Genomic DNA, 14,984 nt, shown 5'->3' with positions numbered 1-14,984 from the left:
AGAGAGGCCATTCTGTTTGAAAGGGTGTTCTTGTAGTTGGATTGAATATAATGAACTCTTATCAACTCCTTACTTGAGTACTTTGTCCTTTTAAATGAAGGAGACGGCTGATTGACTCTAAGCTGTGAAAAAAATTACACATCTACAAGCAATGACCACATGATTGATTTTATAGAGAAAGTGAATGAAAGGCTACAGGCTGTAACCTCTGGATGTGAGTAGATAATTTCAATCAATTTATTTATTAATCAGTTCTATGTATTCAATATGAGGTTGTAGTATCATTTTCAAAATGATTATAGATTGTGTTAAAGAGAAACTGAAGTCATAATGAAAGTTTCATGATTCAGATAAAGCATGCAATTTTAAATAACTTTCTAATATACTTCTATTATCAACATATGTACAATCTGTTTATATTCACAATTTCTGAGACTCCAGCTCCTACTGAGCATGGGCAAAAATGCACAATATATACATATTTTGTGATTGGCTGATGGCTGTCACATGATACCGTGGGAGGGAAAATTGGATTCACTTTCAAATTTGCCAGAAAACATAAATTATGCTTACCAGATAATTTTATTTCCTTCTGTATAAGGAGAGTCCCCTGCATCATTCCTTACTGTTGGGAAATACTGAACCTGGCCAAAGGAGGAGGCAAAGACACCCCAGCCAAAGGCTTAAATACCTCTCCCACTTCCCCCATCCCCCAGTCATTCAGCCGAGGGAACAAGGAACAGTAGGAGAAATATCAGGGTATAAATGGTGCCAGAAGAAAAATATAATTTAGAGGACCACCCATCAGAGAACACAGGTGGGGGCTGTGGACTCTCTTTATACAGAAGGAAATGAACTGATCTCGTAAGCATAATTTATGTTTTCCTTCTTAATATAAGGAGAGTCCACGGCATCATTCCTTACTGTTGGGAAAACTATACCCAAGTTCTAGAGGACACTGAATGATAACGGGAGGGACAAAAAGAGAGGCGGACCCTAATATAAGGGCACCACAGGCTGCAAAACCTTTCTTCCGAAAGCTGCTTCAGCCGAGCAAAAACATCAACAAAAAAAAGCTTTGAAAAGCTAGTTTGGCAAAAAACAAAGATGAAGAGATGCATCAAACTGTCGGCACCAGAATGAGGCTGTGATGTCAGGAGGTCAGGTAATGAACAGCTGATGTTAAACAGAATATCTGTAACTCTGGAACCAAGTAAGCTGCAAGAGACTGAAAGTAACAATATCCAAAAGTGAAAAACAAAAAGATCAAAAGTATATTATTTAAGTTGCCAAGAAATAGCTTCAATTCAGCTATCAGGAACTCAGCCAGGAAACCTTCAGGGTACAAATTTCCAAGCAATTTGGAAAAGGCAGACAACCGCCTTTTATAGCATCACAGCTTGAAGCAGCTAATTATTTAAAGAAATAGTACAGCACAACTTGAAGTAACTAAATATTTAAAGAAACAGTACAGAACATGACAATATATCCGCAAACACTTCGGGATGGAGAGACCATTCCCCAGGATAAAAGGATTGTCTGCTGAGAAAATCCGCTTCCCAGTTTTCCACACCCAGAATGTGGATTGCTGACAGTGAACAGCTTTGGGTCTCCGCCCACTCCAAAATCTGAGATACTTCCCTCATTGCTAGGGAGCTTCTCATTTCCCCCTGGTGGCTGATGTAAGCCACCGAGGTTATATTGTCTGATTGGAATCTGATAAACTTGAACCCAGAAGGCCAAGCCTTCAGAGCATTGAAGATTGCCTGAAGTTCCAGAATGTTGATCGGGAGGGAGCATTCCTCCTAAGTCTTGACACCCCAAGCAGCTCCCCATCCTGATAGACTTGCGTCCATAGTCACAATCTCCCAGGATGGTCTTAAGAAGGATGTCCCTTGGGACAGATTATCTGGACAGAGCCACCAAGAAAGCGATTCTCTCGACCGGCTGTCCAGAAAAAGCTGTTGAGACTGATCCGAATGATCGCCGTTCCACTGCCTTAGCATGCACAGTTGCAACAGTCTGAGACGGAACCTGGCAAAAGGAATGATGTCCATGCTGGACACCATGAGACCAATCACCTCCATACACTGAGCCACAGAGGGCCTTAAGGAGGTCTGAGGGCAAGACATGCCGAAGCTAACTTGCAAAGTCTCTGGTCTGTTAAAAATATCCTAATGTCTATGAAGTCTATTAAAGTACCCAGGAATTCCACCCTGGTACTTGGTATAAGAGAACTCTTTTCTAGGTTTATCGTCCATCCATGAGATCGAAGAAGAGAGAGAAGAGATTCCGAATGGGCCTCCGCCAGACGAAAGGATGGTGCTTGTACCAGAATATCATCCAAGTAGGGAGCTACTGTTATACCCCAGGTTCTGGCAACGACTAAAAGAGCCCCTACAACCTTCGTAAACATTCTTGGAGCAGAAGCTAGACCAAACGGAAGTGCAATGAACTGGAAGTGCTGGTCCAGGAACGCAAACCTTGTGGATTGGAATGGAAAGGTAAGCATCCGTCAGATCTATAGTGGTCATGAACTGTTCTTCCTGAACTAAGAGAAGGATGGACCTTATCATCTCCATCTTGAATGAGGGGGCATTTAGAAATTTGAGATCCAGAATTGTGCTGAAAGTTCCCTCCTTCTTTAGGACCACGAAAAGGTTTGAATAGTATCCCAAACCTCTTTCTGCAATAGGCACCGGGACAATGACTCCCAAGGAGGACAGATCCTGCATACACCCCAGAAAGGCTTCCCTCTTTTCTGATCTGGAAGACAGGATTGAGAGGAGAAATCTGCCCTTGGATGGATGAGACTTGAAACCTATCTTGTATCCCTGATATATGACCTCCAGGACCCATGGATCCTGCACATCGCTGAACCAAGTGTCTGAAAAGAGTGACAGTCTGCCCCTACACACTCCAGAGTCAGATCGGGGGCTACCCCTTTATGACTATTTAGTCTCGGCGGGCTTCTTTCTCTGCTTTGACTTATTCCAGGACTGAGCCGGCTTCCAAGTACTCTTGGTTTGCTCTGGCTTAGCGGAGGACTGCTGTCATTGGGATTTATCAAAACGAAAGGAACGAAAATTAGAAACTTGTCCCTTAGACTTGATCTTTTTATCTTGTGGTAGGAAGGCACCCTTGCCCCCTGTAACCGTGGAGATAATGGAGTCCAGGCCTGGACCAAATGAAATCTTTCCCTTAAAGGGGAGAGAAAGAAGTCTGGACTTAGAAGTCATATTCGCAGACCAGGACTTCAGCTATAGCGCACGACAGGCCTGAACCGAAACGCCAGAAGCCGTAGCATTTAGGCAAATAATCTTCATGTTTGCATCACAGATAAAAGAATAAGCAATTCTCAAGGCCTTAATTCTTTCCTGGATAACGTTGAGGGGACCCTCCACCTCAATTAAATCAGATAAGGAGTAGCACCAGTAGGTAGCTGCTCCAGCAACCGCCTCAACAGCCGCTGCCGGTTGAGACAAATTTTCCCGTATGTTGAAACAATTTTCTTAGAAGAGTTTCCATCTTTTTATCCATCGGCTCTCTGAACGACGAGTTATCCTCAAGCGAGATAGTAGTGCGTTTGGCAAACGTGGAGATAGCGCCATCTACCTTAGGGACGGAACCCCACAACTCCAATTGAGAGTACGGGACCGGGAATAATTTTTTTAAAGGATGACGAAGGGGAAAAGGAAGATCCAATTCTGTCCCATTCGTTCTTAATAATGTTCGCCATCTTTACAGGCACAGCAAAAGTTAAAGGCACTACCCTGTCCTCGTAAACTCTGTCTAATTTTGGAATCAAAGGTTCATCAGGCAGCTTGACCTCTGGAACCTCTAATGTAGACAGGACTTCCTTTAGAAGAAAACTTAAGTTAATCTCGTGATATAGCAGCCAGTATAGTGTTATTTCTACTACCTAATGTACATGTGAATATATTTGAACCTCTCTAACTCATATCGTACCCAAACTATTCCCTTCATAAGTACACCCCGCTGCATAGCTGTTTATTACTATGTTTATTTTTTCCGCCTAGTCTAGCGGGATTGCTCGATTGCATAATAGTTCTTTTTATATTATTCACAGCTACTACTGTTAATTTCGAATTTATCGCAATGTACAAATGTTTTCTTGTTGCTAAATGTTACAAAAATTAGGTTCACTGTTGAGATCCATAGCTAATCTCATGTTTATAAATTCCTTCTCTAGCTTTATTACTACCTTTTACCTATAGAGGCCCAAAAGCGACCTATGGTGTAATTTAGAAGGTTTCCAGAAGTTTGGTACCCTATTCTTATTATGTCTTCATAATGTGTAAAATGTTGACTTTATATTCTCCATCCTTGCATTTTATAGTTTATGCCTTTTGTAACCCTGAAGTTTTATTTTGTGTGATGTAAGACTTGCTTTTGTGTCCCTGTATGCCTTCGAATGAACCTCAAATAAAAAATTATTTAAAAAAAAAAAAAAAAAAAAGAAGAAAACTTAAGTGTTCAATCTTAAATCTAAAGTCTGGTTCCTCCGCAGCAGGAGGCTTATAGGTAGCAGACTCCGTCCCAGAAAGTTCATCCTCTGAAGCGTCAGAGTGCAACTCATCCTCGGATAACTGAGACAGAGCAGTAAAATCCAATAAATGACATGATGACCCCGGGGCAGGAGAGCTATGTTTAACCTTTTGCTTGCGTTTAGCAGGGCACTGTAAAGCACTAAGGGCCTCAGACACTGCAATTTGTAACTGCGCGGTAAAATCTGGCGGTAAAAGGACCCCTCCAGATGGAGGATTAAGCATGCTACGGGAAGCTGCATGTGTAGAAGCAGATAAATGTTGGGTATACACCTCACGGGACGGCGAGTCCCCAGAGGTGGACGGCTCAGTGGTACTAAAAGGGTTAATCTTCTTTGACCGAATAATGTTGTCAATGCATGTGGAATATAACTGAGAAGGCCTCCTCACAATATAAGCAGGTATTACTATTTGTAACAGAGGCTGTAACCTCTAATATATCAGAATCCTCCATAGCTTAAGCTAATAACAGCAGGACACAGAAAATAAACAATCTTTATTTCTCAAAAACTGCACCTTTATACTCCCAATGGCTGGGGCACTCACCACCTCCTAGACCCAGACAATACAGAGAAATAGCGTCTTCTCCGACAGCCAGCTCGGTCAGGAAAGGAAATGAAAGTGAGACCATTCCCGGTCACATGGTGAGCAAGGCAGGACTGCCCCTGCTATGAAAAAAAGCGTGCCAAGCTACAAGCTGCGCAGCACTCAAAGTGAAAGTAAAAACCTGTGCGTTCCAGCCACATAACAAACAGCCTATGAGCCCAATAAAATCTCACACATAAAGCAGCATAAAATCAAAGCATCATATTTGATTAATCCCCACTGTTCAATAATCCCCCTCAATAGATATTAATCCATGATTCTATTACGATAAAAGGAGCCACACTGTGACCCTGTCTTCTAGCGTTTTCAACAAAAAAATTGAAACGCTCTTACCAGAATCCATGCTGTGGAACAGAAACACAGCCTCTCAAGTGTGACAGTCTTGTAGCATCACTCCTGGCATGGACTTGAGTGAGAAAACAAGCATGCAGCGAAACTCGTCAACACTGATTGCTTAGGAGCTGTTAGCAGGCAGTCTGGATGGGTTCGCAGAAAAACTCTCCCTGCATATCCAGACTCTAACTTTCGTCAATGCTCTCACTGAGAGGCTGACAAGACTTCTTAAAACTCCAGTCCTATATTTAAGGGCAGATACCCTTCCTTAGGAACTACTCCGAATCTTCTGACACTTCTCTTCCATCCTCCTGTGACAAAAGGCAAAGAATGACTGGGGGATGGGGAAAGTGGGAGAGGTATTTAAGCCTTTGGCTGGGGTGTCTTTTCCTCCTCCTGGTGGCCAGGTTCAGTTATTCTCAACAGTAAGGAATGATGCCGTAGACTCTCCTTATATTAAGAAGGAAAATATTCTACTGCTCATTTCAAATTAAAAGTAAGTGCTATTGCATTGTCTTTTTATTGTGTATTTGCCAGTTATTCAATTCTACTGTATTCAGTGGTCCTATGTAAGAATAGAAGACTTGTTGGGTGAAGATTGTAGGACATTGAGGTTTTTAACCATTTGCAGGACCTTAGTATCCTGCAACCTACCTATTCAGCCATTGAGATGCATCACTATCATCTAAATGAAAGAAGCATATATATATATATATATATATATATATATATATATATATACATACATACATACATACATAATATTAATGAACTAATGCATTGGAAAAGATCTCAATACACAAAATATAATAGCATTTAAATTGTAATTTTATTAACAAAAAATGCTTTGCTTTGCAATTAATGAGCATACCCTTTGAAAAGAGTCTTCAGTATTTTGTTTATCTTATTCCCTTGTCTGTGGCCATTTAGAGACAGGTACAAATATTCTTCAAGAAGTCACGGTGTAGAATGTTGTGGGGTCAGGGTTCTTCAAGAAGTCACGGTGTAGAATGTTGTGGGGTCAGGGTTCTGCCTCTCTGGAAGTGACAAGAAATTTCAATGTTAATATTCCCAGTTAATTTACAGGAAAAAACTGTTAGAATAAATAATTAAAGAACAATACCAAGTGTATTTTTAACTACAAATTATTAAAATAAAATTTTATGGAGAAATTAACCCCTTAAGGACCAAGGCCATTTTTCAATTTCTTTCCCTTAAGGACCAGAGCTATTTTTACATTTCTGCGGTGTTTGTGTTTAGCTGTAATTTTCCTCTTACTCATTTACTGTACCCACACATATTATATACCGTTTTTCTCACCACTAAATGGACTTTCTAAAGATACCATTATTTTCATCATATCTTATAATTTACTATTAAAAATATTATAAAAGATGAGGAAAAAATGGAAAAAAAAACACACTTTTTCTAACTTTGACCCCCAAAATCTGTTACACATCTACAACCACCAAAAAACAACCATGCTCAATAGTTTATAAATTTTGTCCTGAGTTTAGAAATACCCAATGTTAACATGTTCTTTGCTTTTTTTGCAAGTTATAGGGCAATAAATACAAGTAGCACTTTGCTATTTCAAAACCACTTTTTTTCAAAATGAGCGCTAGTTAACCCTGATATCTGTCAGGAATCCCTGAATATCCCTTGACATGTGTATATTTTTTTTTAGAAGACATCCCAAAGTATTGATCTAGGCCCATTTTGGTATATTTCATGCCACCATTTCACCGCCAAATGCAATCAAATAAAAAAAATTGTTCACTTTTTCACACATTTTTTCACAAACTTTAGGTTTCTCACAGAAATTATTTTCAAACAACTTATGCAATTATGGCATAAATGCTTGTAAATGCTTCTCTGGAATACCCTTTGTTCAGAAATATCAGACTTATATGGCTTTGGCGTTGCTTTTTGGTAATTAGAAGGCTGCTAAATGCCGCTGCGCACCACACGTGTTTTATGACCAGCAGTGAAGGGGTTAATTAGGGAGCATGTAGGGAGCTTGTAGGGTTAATTTTAGCTTTAGTGTAGTGTAGTAGACAACCCAATGTATTGATCTAGGCCCATTTTGGTATATTTAATCCACCATTTCACCGCCAAATGCGATCAAATTTAAAAAAAAACTTAAATTTTTTCGCAATTTTAGGTTTCTCACTGAAATTATTTATAAACAGCTTGTGCAATTATGGCACAAATGGTTGTAAATTCTTCTCTGGGATCCCCCTTGTTTAGAAATAGCAGACATATATGGCTTTGCCGATGCTTTTTGGTAATTAGAAGGCTGCTAAATGCCGCTGCACATCACACGTGTATTATATCTAGCAGTGAAGGGGTTAATTAGGGAGCTTGCATGGTTAATTTTAGCTTTAGTGTAGAGCTCAGCCTCCCACCTGACACATCAGACCCCTTGATCCTTCCCAAACAGCTCTCTTCCCTCCCCCACCCCAGAATTGTCCCCGCCATCTTAAGTACTGGCAGAAAGTCAGATCACTTCGATTATTTATCATTTTAAATATTTTTTTATTACCCCTCTCTGCCTCTAACTAACTGTTCCATAGTGTAATGGTTCTCACCCACTCCCTTCCCGTGCACGCACCCGCGTCCGTGCGCGCCCCCTAGCTACCCCGCCCACGATCCCGCCCACCACCACAATCCATCGATGGCCGCCCACCCGCCTCCCAAGTCGGCTCCCACCCACCAACGATTGCGGCCACCGATGTCCGGTGCAGAGAGGGCCACAGAGTGGCTCTCTCTGCATTGGATGGGGAAAAATGTTATTGTAGTGATGCCTCGATATCGAGGCATCACTGCAATAACCGGAAAGTGGCTGGAAGCGATCAGGATCGCTTCCAGCTGCTTTCAACCCCAACGTCATACAGGGTACGTCGCTGGTCTTTAAAGACCAGTTTGTGCAAGACGTACCCTGTACGACGTATGTCGTTAAGGGGTTAATTTAAAGGAATAGGAAAGTCAAAATTAAATTTGCATGATTCAGATAGAGCAGGTCATTTTAAGACACTTTTAAATTCACAACTATTTTCAAATGTGCTTCGTTCTCTTAGTATCCCTTGTTAAAAAATGAATACGCACATATCATACACTAGTGGGAGCTGCTGCTAATTGGTGCCTGCACACATTTGTCTCTTGTGATTGGCTAAATAGATATTTTCAGCTTCCTATCAGTAGTGCAATGCTGTCCCTTCAGCAATGGATAACAAGAGAATGAAGAAAAATTGATAAAAAAATTAAATTGGAAAGTTGTTTAAAATTGTATGTTCTATCTGAATCATAAAAGAAAATGTTGGGGTTTACTATCTCTTTAACATCTATTTTAATAACTTATGAAATCCAAACCAAACTGGTGCTTGTCTCTAACTCATATGGTCACAAATGTTTTCGTCTCCTTAGGTCTTGGACTGGATCCAGTACCTGCTGCTAGCAGTTTAGAAAGGAAACCACCAGTTGGGCCAACTGAGAAAGCTCCGGGAGGAGTTCCCAAGCCATTGGGAGGTGCTATGGAGCGTCGGCACACCATTTGCAGCTTGGACTGGAAGATGTCTCATGGCTCCCCAGATGGATGTGTTAAGGGAGGGGGCAGCCTGGAAAGGAAGCAAATGAGTGGCAGCTTGGAGAAGCAGCGTGGAGGCCGTGCATGTGGCAGCTGGGAGAGAAGAATGACATTCAGTAGCAGCTGGGAGAGGCGACAGCCCTGTGGGGGCAGTTGGGAGAGAAGGCAGGTTGGAGGGGGCAGTTGGGAGAGACGACAGCCCAGTGGTGGAAGCTGGGAGAAAAGACAGCCATGCGGGGGAAGTTGGGAAAAGCGCCAACCCTGTGGGGGCAGTTGGGAGAAGCGCCAACCATGTGGGGGCAGCTGGGAGAGATGGCAGCCTGGTGGAGGCAGTTGGGAAAGGAGACATGGGGGGTACAACCCTTTGGATCCCAAGGAACCAAGACCAGATGCTTATTGTAATCTGATAATCCTGGCTGTAGATAACAGGGTGAGTGAAAATGATAACATGGTTAGTAAATGCTTGGATTATTGGTTGCTTGACCAAAGAAAAGGGCCACTGACAGTTACATCAACTCAAAACACCCTCAGGAAATATACGCTATAGAAAATAATGCCTGCAGTGAGTGTTAATGCCAGCAAACCTGCAGACAATGACCAACTATCAGAACCCTATTACTTAAAGAGAAATGAAACCTAAAACTTTGCTTTATTTTTTTAAGATAGAGAATGCAATTTTAAGCAACCTATTAATTTATTTCTATTGTCAAAATATCTTTATTCTTTTGGTATCTTTTGTTGAAAAGCAGGGATATAAGCTCAGGAGCATGCACATGTCTGCCCTATATGACAATCATTTTGCAAGAATGTTTTTCACTTGCAAGAGCACAAAATGGCAGCACTGTTTTCTGGCATGTAGTGCTCCAGACACCTACCTAGGTTATCTCTTCAACAAAGAATACCATGAAAACCAAGCACTTTTTATAATAGAAGTAAATAGGAAACTTTTTAAAAATTGTATGTTCTGTCTAAATCACAGCATCATTTTATTCATGTTTCATATCCCTTTAAATAGTGTAGCCAGGCATGGCACATTAATAGATATTTGACACCTGCATATATTGGCCCTGGGATAGAATCTTCAAAAGCCCCTCACTGCACCTACCAGCACCACATTTCCACTACATGATCCATTACTCCAACTACATCTGACATCATGGTTTTAATAGTACTGGACTGGTAGATACAGAACAACCCACGTGTGTTGCATTCCTATACATGATGCTGGTCTTATCTTCTCAGGATGCTGCAGAAGAATCGTGCGCACTCATCTGTCAGGTTTTCCAGATTATTTATGGAGACCACAGCATTGACTGTATAGACCGAGCCGGCTACCATTACACATCTCCTCCTGAGAGACCTTACCTGTGCCGCTGTAAGAGGGGCAGGGTATGGGGATGTTTCTTTTAAGAGCTTGCTTGATATGCAGACATTGCCTACAATGTCTTCTTTGTGTTACAGGTGACAGCTCGCACACAGATGGTTCCTATGCATATGAGGCAGAGTTCAGCTGCTGTAGCTCTTTGTAAGTTCACCATATTTTATTTCCTATAAAAACATTAAATGTGTTGCATGTGGAATGCAGTGTGACTTTTACTCTCTTCCTGGACTTTGTGAGCTGACTTCTGAGAGAATCTTGCAGCCCTATGAACGAGGCCTTGGTGAAGCCAGTTTAAAAAAGGTTTATGAAGAAAAGGGCACATATATCCTATTCTCCTACCTTCCTTTAATACTCTTATACAGTCAGTATTGATAGTGGCCATTTAAAGGGAAAAAGTTTATTTTTGAAGTATAAGGGGCATATAAAAACTGAATGCCAGTAGACATGTTCTGAAATGCAATAAGGTTTGACCTGTGTGGCTATATTTTGTTCACATATAGCATGGAAACCTTCACTGAGTTATAGAAAATTCAGTTTCCAAGCATGTATAGATGTATTTATTATAGCTCAAAGATAAGAACATTTATTTTATTCAAGGGCAATAATTAATTAGTATGTTCAATTTGGGATTTTAATGAGCAGCATATCTGAGAAAAGATCGCTTTTTGGGGAAAAGGCAACAAAGTTGTACATCAAAGCTTAACTGTATTAACAATTTTATTAAAGTTTGTTAAACTAATGTGAAGTGAAAAGTATTGTTGGATATTTACTATGGCGGTAGTGGAACTATTGGCTTTGTAATTAAAGACTATTTCTATATAAATATATGGATTATAGAGATAATTTAATAACCAACTACTTTAATAGTTGTCTGTTTAGCACTGCTTGGAATTATGAGATCATGGTTGTTTATGTATTCTTGAAAAAGGGGCACAGGGGGATCTTTAGTTCCTTTTTATTTTTTTAAAGTTGCTTCAGGAATCTTTTTTGTTATTGTTTACCATGTTTTCTAATTAAATGTGTACCTCAAGCTTCTTTTGGGATCTGGAACCTCTCATCTTTTTCTTCGTGTTGGGCAACTCCTGGACCTTTGTTTTGGGGGTGTTCAATTAGTTATTTGCCTTTTATTATGCCTTTTCTCTGTGTCAGTTTAGTTGACAATAGGTCTATCCTATATTTATGGTTCCCCATGGACTTCTCTTGTTTACCCATATGTAAGGATTATCCAGATACTTCTCTTGTTTATCCAAAAATATATTTTGCATTTTGTGATTCAGTAATTGTAGTTTTGTATATGTAAATGGTTAATATTTTATGTATACTGTATATAAGGGGGGTAAGGAACATTAATATGTTAAAATGGAGACTGTTAGACACAAACATTTCTACTTACTTTAAACAAAATCAGCTGCTATTGATGGAAACAAATCCTTTTAATCACACTGCATAATTATATTGATTTGTTCTTTTAAATGTTTCTTGTGTAAATGTTTTATATCTTTCATTATACACTTGTAAAGGATGCATCTGGCCCTCATTTGATAAATCCTCATTAACTGTAAAATAAGTAAATGATGATGTTCTCTCTCTCTTTTCTGATCTTTTATCTCACCATTTCTTTTCTACATCTGCCCTACTCACCTTTATCCAAACCATATTCTTTATCCTATAATCCTTTATCTAATTATATCTCATCCTTTTTCTATTTCTATCTGTCTTGTTCTGCCTCATATGTCAACTTTAATCCCCTCTTTTCAATGTCCTTCTTCCATCAAATTTTCTACATTAACTTGGCGCCATTCTTGCACTTTCTTGTCCAATTTTGTTGACGTATTTATCTCTGTCACATCTTCTCCACTTTTATTTTCTGAATATTCTTTCCAATTATTTTTATTTATTCCCTTTAACAATTTCTCTACCATCTCAAAATCTCCTCACTGGTCAATCTCCTATGCTTCACACCCTCAGTAATGGATCCCATGATGCATTTGAAGTGAATTACAGTGGAACGTCTTCACCTTCTTTTGCTATGTCCGAGCAGAGCCTGGTAACAGCCAGCAGTGACAATGAGCAGTGCGCTGCTACTCTAGAGCAGCTGCAGGATTACATGATAACTGTAAGATAACTTTTCTACTATTGAGGTTTAAGTACACATTAAAGTCAAAATAAAACGTTCATGGTTCAGAGAGAATAGGCAGTTTTTTTGTGACTTTTCAATGTACTTCTGCTATTGAATTTACTTTGTTTTCTTGATGTACTTTGTTGAGAATATCTAGCTAGGCTCAATGCACTACTGGTAGCTAGCTGGTGATTGGTGGCTACACACATATGCCTTTTGTCATTGACTCACCTGGTGTGTTCTACTAGGTCCTAGGAGTGCATTGTTGCTCTGTAGCTGACTTTAACCACTTTGCTAGGGAACATGTGTGGGAAGCACACAACTGATACTGATTTAGTAGTTTCAATTTAAATAAAAACACCAATTACTTCAAATTTTCAACAAGAAAAAGTAATTTGACATATTTAGATGCTGCTCCTTTTGTTTTTTGAGTACAGTGTTCCTTAAAGGGACATAAAAATGTAAAAATCCTCTGATGTGTCTGATCATTTTTTTATTGAATCATTACTTAAATATAACTACAGTTATATAAGTTATATGCAAGTAATGACTCAATAAAAAAAAAATGTTCAGACACAGAGGATTTTTACATTTTTATGTCCCTTTAAGGAACACTGTACTAAAAAAACAAAACAAAAGAAGCAGCATCTAAATATGTCAAATTACTTTTTCTTGTTGAAAATTTGAAGTAATTGGTGTTTTAATTTAAATTGAAACTAATATTTCCCACACATGTTCATTGGCTATTTGGCTAATAATCACACCCTACTAACCTCATTAACCAGTAGGCGCTTCCTTCTAATGTTGGTTTCTGTTAATGCTCATTATAACTGATACTCTTATGTATTTACACTTAATCAGCTTTTACTTTTAATGCAATTTTTGTCATATGGATAAGAAAATGTTGTTGAGTATGCCGTCCTATTATTGTATAGTTATGTTCTGTAATTGTGTTTGTGTTTCTCTTTTTAGTTGAGGAATAAGCTCACTCTTTCGGAAATTCAGCGTTTTGCTTACCTTCTGCGTGAGTATCGCCTGGGGATGGAGGTGCAGGAATACTGCAGGGAGCTCCTACACTTGTATGGGGAGAAAAGGAAATTACTTCTACAGGGTAAGACAAAAACCAAAGAGAGCGACTAGAGAATTATAGAGAAAAACATTTGGGGCAGGAAGATTGGTAGAAATGGATTTGGTACAGAATGGGGGGTAGAAAAAACCTTTGGGATAAGAAATGTGTTGAATTATACAAATAATATAGGTAGAGGAGTGGATATGGAAGGGGTCGGATCTGAAGTATGTGGTTTATACAGGGGCTGCATGGCCTTAGGCTCTGATTTATTTTCCAGTCATGTCTTTTATATTAACATCCCATTTTGTCAACATTGCCTTAACATATTTTATGCATGCAGCAGGCAGCAAGAACATTCATAGATGCTGTGTGAACAAAATAACACATTGCTGCCAGCACTGGGGGCATATTGACAAGTGTGGTTAATCATTGTCTTCTATCTCATTGCCAGCTCATTGTGATTGTTTTCAGGTATGTTTGAAGAGCCACATTGTTAGTCCTAGTCCCTAGGTTGGACACGTTTCCTCTTACATTTAAAGGGACAGTCTACTCCAGAATTGTTATTGTTTTAAAAGATAGATAAACCCTTTATTACCCATTCCCCAGTTTTACATAACCAACACAGTTATATTAATATACTTTTTACCTCTGTGATTACCTTGTATCTTAGCCACTGCCGACTGCCCTTTTATCTCCGTTCATTTGAGAAACTTGCATTTTAGCCAATAAGTGCTAGCTCATTAATAACTCCACAGGAGTGAGCACAATGTTATCTATATGACACACATGAACTAGCACTGTCAAAATACATTGATATAAGAGGTTGTCTTCAAGGGCTTAGAAATTAGCATATGAGCATACCTAGGTTTAGCTTTCAATAAAGAATACCAAGAGAACAAAGCAAATTTGATGATAAAAGTAAATTGGAAAGTTGTTTAAAATTACATGCCCTATCTGAATCATGAAAGTTTAATTTTGACTAGACAGTCCCTTTAAGCCCCCTTTCCAATCTATTTCTGTGCTGTGTAAAACATTTGTTTTAAAAGTGATAAGAAACCCAACACTTTTCTTTCATAATTCAGATAAAGCATACAATATTAAAACTTACATTTTTATTATTATCAACTTCACATGAAAACCAGGGAACTAACTTCAAATGTATCTGCACCTATTCCGCGTATCTTCAGCACTGGCACTAAGATCTGTGAAGGGCGTATATTATACGCCATAGCCACAAGCTTCACCTCCATCTTGGGTAGGAATACATAAAGTACAATGTAAATAAAATATAAAGATTTATTGAAATAACTTTAAAAACATCC

At 39.2% G+C, this 14,984-nt stretch overlaps 1 protein-coding gene across 1 annotated transcript in view; it reads left to right on the top strand.

Annotated features, from left to right (window-relative positions):
- The window catches only part of CCM2L (CCM2 like scaffold protein), a 141,868-nt gene that overhangs the window by 88,882 nt on the left and 38,002 nt on the right, over positions 1–14,984 (top strand). The window contains exons 6-10 of the mRNA XM_053699420.1: positions 8,934–9,523; positions 10,336–10,468; positions 10,555–10,618; positions 12,443–12,590; positions 13,566–13,704. Of these exons, the coding sequence (XP_053555395.1) occupies positions 8,934–9,523; positions 10,336–10,468; positions 10,555–10,618; positions 12,443–12,590; positions 13,566–13,704 (1,074 nt within the window). The remainder of the gene's footprint in view (positions 1–8,933; positions 9,524–10,335; positions 10,469–10,554; positions 10,619–12,442; positions 12,591–13,565; positions 13,705–14,984) is intronic.

Source organism: Bombina bombina, chromosome 1, assembly GCF_027579735.1.
Source record: "Bombina bombina isolate aBomBom1 chromosome 1, aBomBom1.pri, whole genome shotgun sequence".
Taxonomy (NCBI): domain Eukaryota; kingdom Metazoa; phylum Chordata; class Amphibia; order Anura; family Bombinatoridae; genus Bombina; species Bombina bombina.
The sequence above is the reverse complement of the archived record's forward strand: the minus strand, read 5'-3'. Positions and strand labels throughout refer to the sequence as shown.